This window comes from Natator depressus, chromosome 17 (genome assembly GCF_965152275.1).
Source record: "Natator depressus isolate rNatDep1 chromosome 17, rNatDep2.hap1, whole genome shotgun sequence".
Taxonomy (NCBI): domain Eukaryota; kingdom Metazoa; phylum Chordata; order Testudines; family Cheloniidae; genus Natator; species Natator depressus.
This window is the reverse complement of record NC_134250.1, coordinates 10,631,966-10,644,088: the sequence shown is the minus strand read 5'-3', so window position 1 is coordinate 10,644,088 and position 12,123 is coordinate 10,631,966. Positions and strand designations below refer to the sequence as shown.

Genomic DNA, 12,123 nt, shown 5'->3' with positions numbered 1-12,123 from the left:
GATGGTTTGGACTAAGTGTTCTGGCTGAATTTCATTCCGGGTGATACAAGGCAATAATGCATCACAGAGCATAACGAACTCTTGCATACTGTGCATAACTCAGGCTGGGAGGAACGATGCCACATTTAAGCAAAAAGGCAACCAAGCCCTCCCCATAGGATGTTGCATGACATTCTGTCTCCTTGCTGCAGACGCAACCGCTTGCTCTGCATTCAAATCCCTCCTCTGCGGCAAAGCCTTTCAAGGGCAACTCCGCCAAGCCTTGAATGCAGCTGGAGCTGACTTGGCAAGAATTCCTCCAAGGGGATCCCAGGCTGGGCACAGTGGCATGACAGTGCCCCCTACTCATGCACAGAGGTGCAACATCTTTCCAGCTTCATTAACTGGTGCTGGATGGTGGTGGTTGGAGGGTGTCCGGACAAGCACTCACTCTCTTTCCACCCCTCCCCATTCCTTTTTGGGCAACGTCCACAGAGGTTATAAGAAGGAGCCGGGCCTGCATTCCCCAGCTGCTATAAAGGAGAATGGGGTAGAGTCTATTTCTGCCCTTGCTCCTTTCGTGGTCTAAAATCTAGCCCTTAGAAAATAAGCTCCTTAGGGCATGGGCTGCATCTTCTATGTACAGCACCGGGCACACAAATCATAAATAAAGATCACCGCTTTGGCAGCAAACCCCCAGGTTATAACAATACTGGAACAATTTTTAAGACAGACAAAGGGGTCAGATGCTTCTTTACCTGGCAGCGTGTGCAGTCACTCATGCAGAGTGGGCCCCGAGTGCTATCACCCTTCTGATTTAGTATCGTTTGACAACTGCCTTGCGCTGCTGTCAATGACTGCCTGAGGCACAGGGCAACATAGCCCATAGCCTTTTGCAGCCACACTCTACCTGATGGCAGCAGGACAATCTTCTGGCTCAATTCCAGAATCCGCCCAGGAAAGCCTGAGACAACACAGCTGCTACTTTTAAACACTGGTATTAACTAGCTTCGGTTTCAAAGCAATCACCGTAAGCTGGGCTGTGTATGTACCGTACGATTCCTTCCACCAGACCTCCACGAGATATTGCACCCACATTACGGGACGCAGCACGCACTTTGCAAAGCAGAACAGGAATAAAACGTAAAGAACGCAATCCGTAGCGTATTATGTATGTAACCTACCTTCATGGTTGCTGGGGCAGTGAGTGGAGGGGATAAAGGCCGGTCTGGAATGGTCACATCTGTGTTGTTTAACAGCTCCTGTTTCCTGTAAAAGAAGAGGATCCATCTCAAAACTTTTCCTAATTACCCAGCCTTTGGAAGAAAGAAGCACAGTCCAGAGAGGAGAAAATTAGGCCCCTCTGATTTTTTTCAACCCTGTAAACTTTTAAGTCAAGGTTTGTTTTTAAATATAAATATCTAACCTGTGACGACAACATTTTATAAAATAAAAAAAAATTGTAGCTTGGAAAGATTCTGACCTAAATTATAAATGCCTCACTGGACCATAAAGTGGGCTGCTCCTTCTTTGGGAATCCAACTGAAGGTTGCCAAAATAGAGCCCGTAACTACTGTGTGTGCCGCAGGTAAATTTCATTTCAGGTGATTTACGCTGCTGGGATGACCAAGAGTTAGATAAACAGACTTATGTTTCTATGACAACACCATTGCGACAATTTTTTTTCTCCATCTTCTCCATCTGGCGTTATCTATTGACTGAGCAGTGTTTGTTCATCTCCCTCTCTCTCGACAACATGAACATTATGCACAGTGGAACAGATTTCGATTTTAGTCGCACTGGAGTAAATCCGGAGTAACTCCACCAAATACTTTTAGCACATATCAATGTCATGTATCAGTGTGATCCGGAGTGTTTAGTATAGAAAGAAAGCCACATTCAGAGAAATGCTATGTATTAAAAAGTCAACATTTATCCACAGTGGAAATGGAAATAACTGCAGTGCAGGATGTAGTAACACATTGTTGATCACTGTAGGTAGCCTGCATGGAGCGGGGTGTGGTCAGTGAATAACTTGAGTTGCAATGTGTCTTTTTTCCTTGGGGGTAGCACCTGGCGCAAGCTCTCCATTGAGGCTCCTTGGTGCAGACAGTGCCTATTCTGCTTTAAATAAGGCACGTAGCGATCTGTACCTGCAACTGAAGACCAGGTCTGCGGGCACCTGGATGTGTCTTTTTCACTCCCTCAGTTTCAGATTTTTCCACTGGAAACTCCCATATGCAATGGATCTGGGTTGCTATTTTCAAATGGGAGTACCTAAATCCATATCTATTCACCTAAATAAAAGAGGAGTGATTTTAAAGGTGCTGAGCACACACAATGTGGGTTAGCCACAGTACATTAATGGGAATGGACAATCAAACCATTTTTGTTTAGACATCTAGCTTTAGGGACCCAAGTTTGATTATTTTAGCACAAGGGGAGATTTTCTAAGGCACAAACACCAGGTAGGCACCTAATGCCCACTGATGATCAATAGAAACGTACCTGCCATTTCTGCCTTTGAAATTCTCTCCCATAGTCTTCAGCCTAACATGGATCCAGATCTGTACTGCAGGCCTGATTTTCCACCCCCTTCTCTAGTTTGGCACCAGTGTGATTCCCTTCAATTGTGTAAGACAGCAGAGAACTAAGCCCAGCACCTTCTTGGCCAAGTTCTAGTATTTTTGCCCACGCAGTCTTGAATGAATTCATCATGACCAGTGCTATGGCAATGAATACTAAATGAAATGCTTGTGAAAGAGCACGCTAAATAAATTAGCTCAAGGGCAGTTAATGGACCAGAGCAGAGGTAGTCAACAGGCAGACCATGGGCCAAATACGGACCAGCAGATGCTTTTGAACGGACCCCCAAATCTTTTTATCATCATCATTGTTATTGTGGTGTGAAAAATTTTTCTCTGCAGGCTGGACCTTGACTATACCTTGACCAAGACATTGTACCTTGACAAAAAATAATTGACTATCCCTGGAATAGAGTTTGCAAGTTACATGGAGGGATAGCAACAACCACCACCTTGAGAAGAGAGAGAAATTGCATCTGCCAATTCATCAAGAAGAGAAATTACAATGGCACAATTCTGTAAGGGAAGTCTTTTCAGAGCCTTTAACCCACTCCTGCATCTCTACTAACGCTGGTTGAAAAATTTTCAATGGAACAGTTTTCTGTGGAAATACACTGTTTCCTTGGAATTGAAATGCGTAGCAGGCATGTGCCCATTTCAATGAAATATTTGACTGACAGATTCCCCAATGATTGGAGGAGTGATTTTGATGTTTCCAAATCAGAATATTCCCTTTCATGGAAAATTCCAAAGTTTGATGTTTCGTTCCAAAATAGAATGAAACAATATTTAGAAAACCTGGAATTTCCCACAGGACAGAAATTCCATTTTCATCCAGCTCTAACCTTTGCTGTTCTCAGGGAACAGAATCTATACAACTAATTCAGATCCCCACCTTTTTTTCCCCCACCAGTTATCCACAAGTAGCTTTTTATTTTTTATCAACATCCTCATCATTCAGAGTTATCAGGCAAAGGGGTAAGACAGGAAGGGTGATCCTGTGACTAAAACTCAAGGATCCAGGACACCTGGGTTCAATTCCTGGCTCTGCCACAAATATTCTATATTATGTGGGGCATCTAGTCCAGGCCTTGATGGGGGAGCGATAGCTCAGTGGTTTGAGGATTAGCCTGCTAAACCCTTGAGGGGGCCATTTAGGTATCTGGGGCAAAAATTGGGGATTGGTCCTGCTCTGAGCAGGGGGTTGGACTAGATGACCTCCTGAGGTCCCTTCCAACCCTGATATTCTATGAACTGTAAATGGGGATAATTCTTCTCTAACTCACAGGGAGGTTGAGAGAATGTACTTATGAACATTTGCCGGTGAGAAGGAAGGGGGCATAGAAGTACTTCGATAGAAAGGTTTTATGGAAACATATTTCAGCCTGTGGGTGGTTCTCACGGATTATTCACTGCAATCACTGTTTCAGGTATTTGCAGTTTGTATTGTGTTATTGGTAGCCTAAGTGTCTACACCGAAATCAGAGATATACCTGATCTTTAACGCAGCTAGTGTGAACAACAATAGCAGTGAAGCCAGTATGGACTGTACAAGCTGGCCTGGGACCCTGGGCAGGCACTCCAGCAACTAGCCTCTTTCGTGTCTGTTGTTATTGGAGCTAGCTAGATCAAAGATAGCTCGCATATCTCTACACCTGTTGCAGTCACCCCTCCGACTGCAGCGTTGTCACATGAGTCTGGTTTGGTGCCTAACTGAACACTCCAAAATCAACAGAAAGTTGGCCAGGGAAACACTTACAGTGCGAAAAGTCATGTGAAAACACTTGCTCGCAAGTCTCTCCTGTGGGTTAAATTCACCATTGTGCAAAGAACCTGCCCTGGCCTATGCCTCACTCAAGACCCACTTATTACCACAAAGCAGGACTCCACCCTGGAAGAACTGTTTCAGATTAAAATTCCCTTGTACTTATATTTTCAGAGAGCAAATAAAAGGGCTCGTGAATACTGAAAGGAAAACTATTCTTACAGAATAGTTTTGTAATTAAGACACAGGGGCTGGGACACAGATCTGAGTTCAGTTCTCAGCTTTGCCACAGACTGCCCAGGCAACCTTGAGAAATCACTTAATCTCAGTGCAGCTCAGTTTTCCATTCTATAGAATGGGCACAATAGCACTTCTTTCCTCTCCCCCCTTGAACTTGGGTCTATCTTGCCTATTTAAACTGCCAGCTTTTAGGGAGAAGAATTGTCTCTCTCTGTGTTTGTACAGCATCTGACACAATGGGGCTCCAGTAGAGGCTGGAGCCTCTGGGAGTTACTGTAATAAAAATACTTAATAATAACCACTCTCAAAACAAACTTGTGGGTTTTATTTGAAGTAACGTTTGCTAGTCTTTATCCTCCACTGTACTAGCACAGCTCTGACCTTCAGCTACATGGAAATGTCATACCATCAGCCGTCGAAAGGAAGGATGGTCCAGTGGATAAGGTGCTAGCCTAGGGCTTGAGAGACCTGGATTTAATTCCTTGCTCCACTATAGATCCCTGTGTGACCTTCAGCAAGTCACTTAGGCTACACCTACACGGCAGAAAAACCCTGCAGCAGTGAGTCTCAGGGCCCGAGTCAACTGATGGGCTCGCAGTCATAGGAATAATTAGAACATCCACCATTATTCTAAGCAAGATAAAAAAAGTATAAGGACTATAAACCTTCATGCTTCAGAGCATAAAGCAACCTGTAACTACCTAGGATAAGAAAATTAATCTTGCCCTACAGGCAGTTTATCCCAAAGTTATTCACTATGGTGTTTTTTTTCACCTTCCTCCAGAGCATCAGGTATTCAGCCATGGTCAAATACATGATAATGTGCTAGTCTTATCTAGCATGGTAATTCCTATTTTCCTCAGCAGTTATCTTAGAGCGGCCAGTGGAGTAACAGTATACGTGGGAGTAGGGTTGCCAATTTTGGTTGGATGTACTCCTGGAGGTTTCATCAAATGACAATCTTTAATTAAAGTTTGATCTTTAATTCCTGGAGACACCAGGACAATCCTGGAGAGTTGGCAACCCTAGGTGGGATAATGGAGAATGAGGACTGGAACCTGCAACCCCGTGAACAACAACATTTACGGATAGACCAGTCCCACTGACTCCCATTGGAGCTGTGAGAGTTCGTCCCCTCTGAAAAACAAGCCCCAACTGCCTCAAATTCGCCGCCAAACAACTATGGCACCCAAAATTAGCAGGCACTTTAGAAAACCTGGAACAAGGGCCTGATCCTCAGCTGATGTAAATCAACACAACTCCATTGGCTTCAAGGGAGCAATACAGATTTACACCAGCTGAGAATCAGGCCCAAGATTGTTACAGCAGTGCCCAAATTCCACCCACAAAAGTGCCAGCCGTGACAACCCGAGCAAGCTAACACTTCTGGTCTTGTAACAGCAAGTGACTCCCGTGGTGACTTGCCTAGCATCTTATTGACACCAGTTAGGAGTTGTCAGGCCTGGAGGTGTAGTAGGTGTCTGTGCAGATAACACTTCCTAATGGTGAAAATTGACTCAGTACCGAGAAGCAGAGGCAAAAAATCATGTCCGTTATTTTTTTCTTCCCCCCACCCCCCAGAAAAGATACAAAGTATTAAAAGTTCCTGCAGCCTTTTGGATCCAAAATATATAAAAGGCCTTGTGTTCCTGCCCTCTGCTATGGCGTGCAAATTGTTGCAAATCCTGGAAAACCTACCTAAATGCAGGAACACAGTGGCTAATATTCCCAGCTAAGCAGCAGTCCATGGTCCATCTCAGAGACTGGGGTAACAGGCTCTTTTCTCCTCTGCGGTTATGCCAGAGGTATACTTTCCATCTCAGGCAGACATACCTGAGCTAGCTTTGATCAGGCTAGCTTACTAAAAATAGCAGCATATTATTGTGGCTAGCCCAAGCCGCTGCCCATGCCGCCCACAGCTGCCCTGCTATTTTTAGCAGACATATTTAACTGAGCTGGAAACTGTACCTCCCAACTGCAGTGTTATTGTAGCCTGACCATGGGTGGCCAAAGTCTTTATCGGTATAAATGGCCAAAATTCCATTCAAGACAATGGAGCTGTGCTTCTTCACAGCAGCAGAGAATTTGATCCAGGGCCCAGAAAGCTCCTTACACCTTCCTGCACACATTGTCAACGCAGGTAAGTGCTAGACAGAATCTGCACCGATCGGGCGGTCCCATTACAGTTGCTGGCAAAAATCCCATTGACTTCAGCGGGACCAGGATTTCACCCTAATATCTGCAACTTTTCTATCTTAAAAGAACTGCTGTGAATAAGCCAATCTAATGCAACATAGTTCCAAGCCAGATACTGCTTAGCAGATTCTAAACTTATATTAGGCAAGAAATATGCACTAGCAGAATACCAGACTATGCATTACAACTTACTGTGGACATGAGCTATTACCAGCCAGAGCAGGAAGAGAGCTTTTTTCACAATAATCACAGGTGTGTCAAAATAAAAGGGAAACACCAAATCCAGCCCCTAAATTTGGTCATAATGGGTGAGGATTTTTCCCATTTCTTCCAGTAAACTAACCTGGCATTGTTGACTCTATTTCTAGTAACCCTTTATTTTTCTTTATAAAGGCACAGGAGACCACATCATGGTGCGATCCGCACTTTTTTGCCCTTGTCTTAGTGTTAAGTGAAACTGACATAACTTAAAGGATTTATCCCAGCCTCTAATGCTGTGAGACCGAAATCATTTTGTGAAGACGGTGGAGAGAAAGCTTAACTTCAAAGCAATCATAAGGAGATGGACCCCCATGACTCCCTAAGCCAGATCGTATGCTGCTGTAAATCAACACAGCTCCCCCGAAGTCACTGAAATGCTACTGAAACCAACAGAGCTATACTGATGTACTTCTGTGACGTTCTGGCCTGCTATCTCTTCATCCGATTTTCACTGCATTCCTTCAGTAGTTGCTTGTACCGGTACAAAACACAAATGTAAAACAGGTTCTCCTTGTCCTAGCCATCTCTCACGCACTTGGCAAACTTGTCTCTGTACATAAGGCAGGCTTTTCAGTACTGTAGAAAAAAAGATATCCCAAGCCTAGGAAAGGATGACTTGCTAATGCAAAGTCTGGAAACCCAGATACTAAGGCCTAATTCCAAACTTGATCCTCATGCAGAGCTCACTCTGGTCAATTTGGCTCCTGTTGATTTGGGACTGCACCCTGAAGTCCTTACTCAAGTAGAGACTCCCACTAAAGTCAAAGAGAGTGTTGACTGAGTACAAACCGAGTAAGGGATTCAAGATTTGGGCTCAATTTGCTACCTAGGACAGAATCAGCAGTAGAGCTGTATTTCGTAGCAGATGTTCCTGTATATGGAATGTGGAAGAAAAATCAATAAAAATAATTTAAAAAATAATATACCTACATTACTCTGTGTCATTTACAGTTATTCAGGTTTTCATCCACTGAGCCAGTTATCCAATAAACACACCTCATGGATTTTCAGGGGACTAAGCCGTGTCACAATATTTAAAGATGATCTCAAGTCCTGGAAAGATCCTTTTCAGAACATGTCAACAACCAACAAATCAACCACTTCAGAGCATTGCTGCAGCTCCCAAATCATCTGTCCCATCTTTCACTCAAGAGACAGTTATATGTTAACATAGGGCCCTTTGGCCCGGCTTAGTTAGATGGAAATAGCCAAGCCGGAATATACCCAATAAACTTGACAGTGCTTGGCCTTAGTACTACGGATGAAATCCTGGCCCCATTGACATCAAGGGGAGTTTTGTCATTGACTTCTATGGGGCCAGGACTTTACCCTGAGTCTTGATGTATGAAGTCAGAGTTCTTGGTAACACAGACCACAAGTGATCACAGATACCTCTGATTTGTGTGTTTTTTTTAATTATTATTTTTATTTGTATTCCCATAGCACTAGAGGCCTCATCCAAATCAGGGTTCCATTGGGACAGGTGCTGTACATACAACATAATAGTAGACAGTACCTACCCTGAAGTGTTTACAGGCTAAACAGACAGGACAGACAATGGTTGGAAGACAGTAGGTACTTTTATCCTCATTTTACAGATTGGGAACCAATACACGAGAGATTGAGTGACTTGCCCAGGGTCAAAGGAAAGTTTGTAGCAGAGCCAGGAATTAAACCCAGATTTCCATAATCCCAATCCTCTGCCTCAACTACAAGTCCATCCGTCCTCTCTTGCTATTTCGATTGTCTTCTTTGACCTTTGTGCTGCATGTAAGTATGTTATGCAGTTTGCTATGCTGCATCTGTTATGCTCATTGACTAATTCACAGCTTTCATAATCAGTATATATCACAACCATATGGTTAGGCAAATATTTTGTCTCCTGCGCCGCTGGTTCAGGTGAAATTAAACAAGGCTGAAGCCACTTCTGCAGGAAAATGGAGAGGAATGAGTACAGGAACTGCTTTAACGCTGACCTTGCTGTTCTCTTTCACATAGACTGATGGATGCACTGTCTCAACTACCACGAACAACATGGAGTGGACTGAAGAAAGCCAAACTGCTCAGGGTTCCCCAGCCCAGCCTTTACAATTGCGCCTGCAGTTTGTCCGCATCTAAGGCCCTGATCCTGCAAGCTACTCCAATTGGGCAGATCCTTGCATGTGCACAGATCCCCACTGGAATCAACTGGGCTCCAGCTTCACAGAACATCTTGTAAGATGGGGGCCTCAATCTACACCTGCTACACGTGCTTCTGCAAAGGAAGAAATTTAGATGGCTAAGTGATACCGATTGCTGAACGAACATTTGACTCAGTACCCTGCTCTGGTGCAATGAGATTCTGATAAACTGACTCACCTTGGGTAATATCTTATGCCTCAGTTAGTCCCATTGAAGCCAATGGAAGTTACTTGAGGAGTAAGATACTATCCAACATGAGTAAGGATATCAGAACCTGACCCTTGGGATTTTAGTGGTGTTCTGGAGCTTCCCCATAATTTACTCTTTGGAGTATCCCAGGAGACTGCCAAAACCCCAGAGCATGAAGCTGGAACACTGCAGGATTACACATTGTGTTCCCTGTGGATACACAGGATAGTTCATGAACAGAGCTGTGCAAATAACTGTTTTATTGAGCCAAAGAAGTCTAAAAAGAAATAGTTTCATGTCGACGCAAAACAATTCAGCATATCAAAAAAGTAAACAAAAAAAGTAATACAATTGAAATTAAATTTCAAAAACAAGACACCTTTTTGCATCAAAGGTAAAACATTTCATTTTGCCAATGTCAACATTAAATGTTTGGACTTTTTCGGAATTTTCATTTCTTTTTTGACCAAACAATTTGACGAATTGAACACAAAGTGGCAAAATGTTTCGGCTCTCCTGAATCTGCATTTTTTTTTATGAAAAAAGAATTTTGTCTGAAATAGTTCACCCAGCTCTATTCCTGAATGGGGCCAGATGGACAGCTCTGGAGAATGAACACTACTAAAAGTCAAGGGAAGGAAAAGAGAGTGAAGATCAAAGAAGAATGTAGGGTTCCCTGTAGGCAAGGAGGCCAATGGCTACAATTGCTTTCTGGGAAACACCACTGCTCAAGAGATTCTTTATTCAGGAGAAAGCAGCACAGGCCCTGGGGGCATGGGGGTGGGTACTGAGGAATTGTCAAGGAAGGATCCTTCTGGCAGTAGGAGGGTGGTGGGCATGTTAATCCGGATTCTCTGGAGTTCTCATGATTAGGACAAGACGTGGGGAATCGAGAAATAACAGAGGAGCTAAATCGATGCAATGCCAGAGATAAACCGTTGTCTCTCCCTGACCTTTGCCCAATAGCACAGAATAAGAGGAAGGAATTAAGCAGCATTAATTAAGAGGTGGGAATTTGTTAGGAGAAAAACGTTGAGGCAGCCGGCTAGCTCGCTAAGCCAAAGATCTCATTGGGAGGGATGAGATTTATATTTTTAGAGGTAAAATGGGCACACGCAAACTCCTGGATCCACCACTGGATAGATCTATAGCCCGCTGCAGTCAAGAGAAAAATGCCCACTGACTTCAGTGGGCTTTGGATCAGGCACCAAAAGAGAGAAGCCTGAAAGGGAATCCTTGAGACTGTATAATGAGATGCAGCTGAGCTTTCATACGATGGGTCTTGATTATTCTAAACTACAGTCTAACTGCAGTGGGTATGTCTACACTGCAAACAAACCAACCAACAAAAACTGGAGCAGCACGTTTCAAAGCCCAATTCTACAGACTCAGGCTCTCACTACAGTGCTAAAAATAAGCATGTAGACATTTTGGCTTGGGCTGGCATCTGGGCTCTGAGACTCACTGGCCCAGGGTTTTTTCTAAAGTGTAGATTCTCTCTGTTCTTTTAATTGAATAATACCGTCCCACCCCATGTTATATGCTAAAGGATTCCTCTGTTCGTGGCATTACTGATTTCCTAGAGGTGGTGGTTCCAAGGTCTCCTGTTTAATATCCTTCTAAACAGTTCCAAGGGCAGTTCATCTTGTGTGTTCTTATTATTACATTTTTGGCAATGGGGCCAAGGTTCAAAATCCCAGTTTCTAATTTGGCAAGTATGCAAGATGGCTTATAATGATCTGACCCAAACATGCAGACATGAGCGTGTTCCTATGCTATTTAGGGTAGGAACCATCTTTTTGCTCCGTGTGTTTGAATAGCACCTAGCAATGGGGTCGTGGTTCATAACTGGAGCTCCTAGACATTACCCGCTATACAAAAAATGATGGTAACAATCAACTTTGGGATGTTTGAAATCCTCATTCTAATTCTGCAGTTTGATCCTCAATTTAGGTAAAATGAATAAGCAGCTTTACTATTCCCTCCTCACCTTTTCCTGGTACTTGTTACCACAAAGACACTAGACTTTTCCTTTCCTTTCTGTCTACAACACTTCTTTAAGATGACATGTCAAACTCAAGTCCTGACGACCTGTGGCCCTTAAAGATGACAAAGCATTGTGGGAACAAGTGAGGATGTTAAAATCAGCAACCTGGCAAATTGCAGCTGAAGTAATTACATTTCATGACCCTAGATTCAGCAGTTTTAAGGGCAGCAGGGTCTGTTATGATCATTCAGAAAATTCCTCCAGCAGTCTCAACTGGATGCAGCATTCTCCACTTCCTGTCTTTCCGCCTGTGCGGTGCTGCTGTGTGCTGTTAAACAGCGATCATAATTTATTTCCAGAAGCAGTCGCAATTCTGTGACGGCTGATTTCTGTTTGTATGTAGCCCCAGGACCATCTAGGAGGCTGAAAGGCACTATAAATACAACAGTACGTTTGCTTCCATTATATCGTTCAGCCACTAGGGTGGGATTTTCAGAAGTGCTCAGCTGTAGCTTAACTTTGCTCACATTGACTTACATGAAAGCAAAGTTAGGCCATGGCTGAGTGACTTTTGAAAATCCAACCCTAGGTGTCTCTTTATGCTTCATAGAGATCCTGATGGTATGTGGTCCCTGGTAAACAAAGGAGACTAAGCTGGAACTCAACCAATGTGGATTCCTGTGTGTTTATGTCTGTAGCTGTAGATTTTTCTTTCATAAATATGTCTTGTTTAAGATCAC

General features: G+C 43.5%; 1 protein-coding gene across 10 annotated transcripts in view; it reads right to left on the bottom strand.

The window, feature by feature from the left end:
- Positions 1-12,123, bottom strand: part of RAP1GAP2 (RAP1 GTPase activating protein 2) — a 252,831-nt gene that overhangs the window by 95,040 nt on the left and 145,668 nt on the right. For 9 of the 10 annotated variants that reach the window (XM_074974531.1, XM_074974533.1, XM_074974535.1 and 6 more), the window contains one exon: positions 1,164-1,248. The exons of the other annotated variant lie outside the window; for it this stretch is intronic. In XM_074974531.1, coding sequence (XP_074830632.1) covers positions 1,164-1,248 — 85 coding nt within the window. The remainder of the gene's footprint in view (positions 1-1,163; positions 1,249-12,123) is intronic. 10 annotated transcript variants of the gene reach the window in all.